The sequence below is a fragment of the Semicossyphus pulcher genome, unplaced genomic scaffold (genome assembly GCF_022749685.1).
Source record: "Semicossyphus pulcher isolate SPU_LCO1_2020_fin unplaced genomic scaffold, fSemPul1.0.p SCAF_17, whole genome shotgun sequence".
NCBI classification, from domain to species: domain Eukaryota; kingdom Metazoa; phylum Chordata; class Actinopteri; order Labriformes; family Labridae; genus Semicossyphus; species Semicossyphus pulcher.
In genome coordinates this window covers 14,630,195-14,636,830 of record NW_027211681.1, presented here as the reverse complement: position 1 = coordinate 14,636,830, position 6,636 = coordinate 14,630,195, and the positions used below count along the sequence as shown (strand labels likewise).

Sequence of the window (6,636 nt, the reverse complement as noted above, 5' to 3'; positions counted from 1 at the left end):
TGAGGGAATGTACTTCTTGTGTTCCAGTGTAGCCAGAAATCCTTTCATTCCTTCCACGTTGGTCATTGTTTAAAGTCTGATTCGGAACGTCAGATACAAATTGGAGTTGGTGTTGTGATATCTATGGCTGGATTGTTATTGGCTTGATGCTTCTGGAAGTGCGTGATGAAGTTGGATGTGTTGCCGTGTGTTGCAATGCACCCCGTGTAACACTGCAGCTTGACACATGGCAAGCATTCATTAAACCTGTTGGCATGAAACACCTCCAAACAGCTGACACTTTAGCTCCCTCCTCGCGTGCCGGGGAGCTCCATCCTTCTGCCTTTGAGCAAAATGGCCGCTTGGCGCTCTGCTGATGTATGGCTTAGTATGCAAACATATGCTTAAATATAAAATTGACTGGAATAGATTGACCCAGAATTGACCCTATTAACACCACAACCAGTCCAGCTATTTGAGTCAGTATTTTACCAATAACCAATACGTCCTTCCACATTGCTCTCTATCTCCCCCTCTCTCTTTTCTCCAGATGTCTGAAAGTCACGCATCATGCTTCATGTGCACTCGTATTCAGACGCATAAAAATGTTGTGCATTAAGTGAAGAACTTAACATACAATATACATGATTCAAAAGTGTGTATGAGAAGGCGTTGCACTCAAACTACATCAGAAGCAGCATCAAGTAGAGGAGGAGAATCACACAGCTTGATATTTTCATCTCAGTTCTTCAGAAACACACCTTATATCACTCACAGACATCCAGTGTGTTTTCAACTCATACACAGCATTGTTTTAGTATATAATATAGTGATATTCCTTTCAAATGAGGCATGCATAACTATATTCGTTTTGCACTGTCCTGTGGTGAGCTATCGATACATCCTCTGTGAAGGACATGTACATTAAAAAGAGTCCTGACTGGTATTGTAATTTCAAAATCTTAAATGAACGTTTCAATAGTTTAAACGTCCCCAGTGCATTTGGATTTTAGATTAACTTAGATAAATTTATCTTAATGTATAAATTAAACATTTTTTCCTGTAAGATCTTATCCTGTAAGTGATTATCTTGAAGATATCAGTTTTGTTCTATTTTGCGGCACCTTATGGCGGTAATCGGCAGTTTTAGGAGCGCACTACCGAGATAACCAGACGTCTCCGGCTGGCTCCCATCGTCATGGTTGACTGTTTGCCTTCATCTGAGCGTCGAGTTTGTTTCTTTTTCTTTGGATTTTCACGTAATTGTACGTATTAGTTGTATCTGTATAAGTTGTATCTGTAGTCATCTGTCTTTTCTTTGTTTGTTCAGCCATAGTAGATTACTGTTTACTCACAACATTTACAGAAACCGGAAATGCATCCGCTTAGCTCCGCCTACCCTCTCTGGCAGAACAACCACTGCTGGGTGAGGAAAAGGCGTCAGTAACTGGGCGTTGCTTGTGACTTGTGACTTGTGACACCCAGTCTGTAATACTGCAAATGCAAAGGCTTTCATCAGTGGGCCATAGGCTCAGTCACCATTGTGTTACCTCATTCAGCAATAGATAGTGACTTTTATTTAAATGAAAATCTTTTAAGATTAAATCTTTAAAGTAGCTTCAGTATATTAGGACATAATGCATACCATAAATAATGAAATATAACTTTCTGCGTGTTCTAGTGGTGTCCCATCAATAAATAAGTTGCATTCTTTATTTACATTACATCTTCATCAATTCATTTGAACATTAATAACATTTACAGTTTTGCTTTGAGTATCTCTTTGACTTCTTGAATTATGGATAGCACAATCCTTTGCTATTTACATGGTTTTCTTTGAATATAGTTATTTTTTCATGTACACCAAACAAACTAGGCACAAAAAAAAGCATCAAACACTTTCTGTCCATTAAATCGGGAAAACATCCCACATTTTTGAAAGGAATTGTGACTTCACTACAATTTCACTTTTTTTGTTGTTATCGACGAGGCCGTCATGCTACAGCCGACGTGTTGCAGATTGCATCCAGTAGGAGCATCTACAGGTCGTCCGACTCTGGGACTTGAATGGGCTCCAGGGTGATGGTGGGAAGGATCATGTGGGTGCCTTCAGATATCCACCCCATGGCTGTTCTGTTGAAGGTGGGACGCTTGACCCCCGGCTCCTGCAGCTCGGGGTAGCTGGGCGGGTTCAGGTCCACCTCAGGGAGCTTGAATGTGATTCCTCTGGGAGCTTTGTCGAAGCCACCGTAAGGAGTAGCAACCCTGTAGCGACATCAGGAGTGAATGGTAAACACTTTGTCGCGCTCTGTTCATATTCCCTAAAATTTAGCTTCCGTACCTGTTAAAGGATTTGTACTCGGGCAGATCTGCTCGTGGGTCTGGTGCTGGCATCGTCAGTTTGATAGTCTCAGCGAGGTCGGGGTCACTGAGGATGGCCTGCTCCCATGGTGAGTGATAGGACTTGGGCATAGCTGTGGCGTTTACCTTGTCTGCAGTACTGTCTGTTTAGGAGCACACAGAGAGGCACACCAGAGGAGAAACATCGACATAAGGTCATATTGTGGAAGAGAAGGATCTGACAGTTCTGGTTGCAGTTACGAGTTAATGCTGAGCTGTTTTCTTTGGCTTTTTTTTGTCGGCTTTAGAGCGGATAGGATTATGAACTGAGACTGTGCTTAGAAAACACTTACAGGCACACTGAGTTGTCCATCATTGCGATCTGAGGCCTTAAAATAGCACATAGTTGAAGTGTGCACTCATCATATAATGTGTCGACATGCAATGACACCCTGCTGGAGCATTTTAGAATAAGCACAAGGCTCTACTGGCTGTTCAAGTATATAAAATATAACAAAATAAAACACTTAAAGCTCTTCGGGTTCTATAATTAATCATGGCTTGAAGCTTCCTAAATAAGTTGCTGTAAGAGAACACCAGCTGCTGTGACTGTATGATACCACTTGTCATTATCATGACAGCGTTACATAACCGCACAGCGCATAACAGCTTGATTTGTTTGACAGTGTCACAGCCGAAGAGATGGTGCAGGAATCATTTTTCAATTACCACGTTTTAACATCTTGAAATCTGGACTTATGTTGAAAGTATATGTCAGAATATTGCTGCTCAACAAACCAATAAGCAGCCTCTCAGACTGAGCAGCATTATTACCTGAGGCAGTGCTGTCTGGATTAGCAGTGTTTCCGTCGGTTGGTGCATCCACTGTAATTTGTACAGTTTGTGCATTCTGAGTTAGAATATCATTCTGCAAAAAAACAAAAGCAAAGTACACCACATATATTTAGTTGCTGTTTTCTTCTGTGCACTAAGATCGAGCTACGTTGCACACACACATCATCAGGCACTGATAAACAAGGAAGCCGCTCCTCATCAAGTGCATGAGCAGCCCCTCAGAAGATTAGGCTGGAGGATGCCAGAGGCATGAGGCACATTGTCTTTGTTATCATCCATGTGTTGCGACACTTTTTTTCAAGAGCATATTTCCTGATTAAAGTGCTTGAAGAGCACCACACAGACATAGTGACAAATTTTCATGCAGACTGCACGAATGGCAGAGCTCCTGGAGGTCAGCATTGTGCAACAGGATAAACTTATATTCAAATGTAAGGTGTGACTGCTCTACGCATGTAAGTCGACTTACATTGAGCAGTGCGTTTGCCTCATTCTGGATACTTTCAAATGTGTATTTTTCAGACCTCCTCTGGCGCATTTTGAAAAGTCGGGACCCTCTGTTGGACAGCAACGATAGCTCCTCCAGCATTATATCTTTAGGAGTGCTGAGCTTCTTCCCCAGATCCATTACGTCCCCTGTCAGGCAAGGAAGGTGAGAAAAAAGATTAAGGATGTAGTGGGGATGAAATAGATAACTGTTTCATTTTACATAAGGGTGAGTGAACAGTATTAAAAAAACTAACTAAAACATGTCATTCAAGCCAAAATGTATCATACATTTTAAAAGTGGATAACCAACAAAAGGCTAATTTGTCACTAATGCTTTTTGGGCCACTTAAAGTTGGCAAAAGTAGGAAACTGCCTCAGATTTTCTGAAGGCAACAGTCAGGCAATCATGGATATTTTATGAATTGCTGATTTCTTTGGCAATCGCACAACAAAAGCACAATATTGACTGAAATGTTGGGTGCCCTCATGTCTCATCCTAACCTTATCCCTTTGCTGTCTTGTAACTTGAAATTTCCTTCTTCAAATATTGTTTTCCACGAGTTAACACCGTTCCCTGATGTCTTAATGACCAATGAACAGGATCACGCCACCCTTCTCACCCTGTCACAGTTAGTGCATCAGGTGAAGTCATGTTTATACCTTGCATATCCGTTAATAGATTTCATATAATCAAGTTATCACAAACTAGCTTGGGAGGGGAATAGTAGCGACAGTTTGTTTTCGCCCCTGAGCCTCCCTAGTGGGTTAATCCAGCGCTGGTTTTAGAGCTGCAGAGAGCTGGATATTAAATATAAATACACACGCAGTAATGTTCCCTGATATAATCCTCAGCTGGCAAACTTTAAAGGGAAGGTCCATAAAATACATTAAAGGTGTCAGAAAATTCATATTTTCCATTTTCTGAGCCCGGTCATGGAGAATGAGATGTCATTGTACTTGAGAATTAGTTTGTGGATGTTCAGGATGCTTCCTCATCCACCGCTACAGACGGTATGTACCCCAGCTGTCACGGGCTGTCACATAACAAACAGCTACACAGTTGGCCCTCGCGACTTCCCTCCCCTCTCCACAAATAGACTTTTGAAAAGGACAACGACAAAGGATTAGCCACCATAGGTACTAAATCATCACATTAGATTATTTATGGCAAGTATTGGGCTGGAGAGTAGCCCTGACATTCTGAACCCAGATCAGATCATGGATGTTCTCTTGCAGCAGTGAGCCTCAAATCTAAAAATCATACCATTGGTACCATGGACCTCTCGGCAAATAGCTGCTGCACGCTTCTTCCTCTCTCCAGTTGGCATTGTACAGAATTGTGACATTGTGGCTTTGGCAAGGTTGGCAGGAGGACTGGAAACACATACAGGACACAGGATGTAGTTGTTCTGCCCACGTCATTAACAGAGGAGTTTTATTCCCTATAATGTGACATCAACCAATTCAGCCCTTACACTGACTAGCTGCTGTCATCTATCATAAGTTGTCATAGAAACCGCCCTGCCTCTGTAATGTACCAGACAATATTGAGAAGCTGACCAGAAACATTTAAACTCAGAGTAACCTGCATGTGATAATAAACATCCCTATTCTTTTCTGTTATGTAATAGACTATCACAGTATACAGTTTTTTAAGTCTACAGTATCTCCTATTTCCGTCCAGTTTTTATCGCAACCCTCTTAAATAAATCTGCCATATCAGTGTTCGTCATGTTACAGTAATCTCTGTAGAGGTTACAGTCAACAGATTACAATACATTACATAATCCCAAAGCCCCATTGTACCGACATCAGTGCCGCACACGTAATTCTTAAATCTGCCCTCTTCACTGAATCCATTTCTTAGTACGTGAGCAAATGTTAGAGGAATCTCCGGGTTAATGTTGTGTCAAATTAAATCACCTGTGTAAAGGTCAAGGGTGAATTTAGTGTCCTTTGTTTTGTATGTGTCGCTGGAGACAACAAATGTCGAGCAGTGGACAAAATAAGGAGCTCAAAATAGATTTGCATTCGTTGCTACAATTGCATATTTTTTCGTTTTTCTTTCTTGTAAATTGCAGAACATGATGCTGGATTTTTAGACTATAAATACACATAATTTTCGGTAGTATATTTATCTGCTATTTTTGACAATTTTACAAATTTTTCCATGCAATATAAACAGAACACAAAGCAGTTTCATGCTATCAGTGCAAAATCATCCATATAAGTACTTTGATGCTGCTGAATTTCATTTATCACAATACAGCGACCTTCCCCAACGTTCTAACGTACCTTCAGTATCATTTAAAATACTAAATATTCATGAAATGCACCCTGTCGATGTTTGTCCGTACCTGTGATGGTATCCCTAGTGTGCGACCTGTATCCTTGAGGAGACGCGGAGGCTCAGGGGTCAACCTACAGTAGGTAGTTTGATCTTCCCTGATCTTCACACTCCCGGACACTAAAGCCAAACTGTGAGTGTGCCTCTGTGTCTGTTGTGAATGGAATGCAGCTTACATCAATAGGCTAAATTTAACCTGTCAAACACTCAAAACCACTCTCTAACACCACGGGGCAAGGATAGCTACCAGAGAGAGAGAGGGAGGGGAGAGAGGGAGGGGAGAGGGGAGAGGATGGACAACACACACATGTTGTGTGTGATGTTTTGTGAGGCAAGGACTCCCCTCCAGAGACATGTTTCCTTCCTCGTGTTGACTCTTCAAAGTCGGCATGTCTCTGTGAGTTGACGTAACCTCTGAGGGTTTACGTCGGGAGGTGGTTAACGCCGGGCACAGCTGCTCCTTGTGTACTCCTCTCCTCAAACTGGATAGTTTTACTGTCATTATGTGTGATTACTGACTTTGGGTAATGATATACAGGTCTGCGGGGGGGGAGGAGTTAAAGGGGAGCGGGGCCTCATCGCTGGGATGGTGGGCAGCCCAAAAGATTTTTATAAAGCAGCATCAA

The 6,636-nt window shown here is 41.9% G+C and overlaps 1 protein-coding gene across 2 annotated transcripts; it reads right to left on the bottom strand.

Moving 5' to 3' along the window:
* Positions 1–1,602: 1,602 nt before the first annotated feature.
* Positions 1,603–6,140, bottom strand: myoz2b (myozenin 2b). 2 transcript variants are annotated; one of them, XM_069666169.1, is made up of 6 exons: positions 6,021–6,140; positions 4,928–5,037; positions 3,644–3,810; positions 3,154–3,247; positions 2,321–2,483; positions 1,603–2,244 (listed from the first exon to the last, which is right to left on the bottom strand). In XM_069666169.1, exons 2-6 carry the CDS (start codon positions 5,007–5,009, stop codon positions 2,019–2,021), a joined length of 732 nt encoding a protein of 243 aa, XP_069522270.1. In that variant the 5' UTR covers positions 5,010–5,037; positions 6,021–6,140; the 3' UTR covers positions 1,603–2,018. The 2 variants fall into 2 exon arrangements, with proteins under 2 accessions (XP_069522270.1, XP_069522271.1); XM_069666170.1 differs by lacking the exon at positions 4,928–5,037.
* Positions 6,141–6,636: the final 496 nt, after the last annotated feature.

Bases quoted from the DNA above. Each gene is read 5' to 3' on its own strand.
- myoz2b (XM_069666169.1), bottom strand. From the start codon at position 5,009: ATGTCACAATTCTGTACAATGCCAACTGGAGAGAGGAAGAAGCGTGCA. The intron at 3,248-3,643 runs GTAAGTCGACTT...GTTTTTTTGCAG, and splicing joins AGGCAAACGCACTGCTCAAT to AATGATATTCTAACTCAGAA. The intron at 2,245-2,320 runs GTACGGAAGCTA...ATGTCGCTACAG, and splicing joins GAGTACAAATCCTTTAACAG to GGTTGCTACTCCTTACGGTG.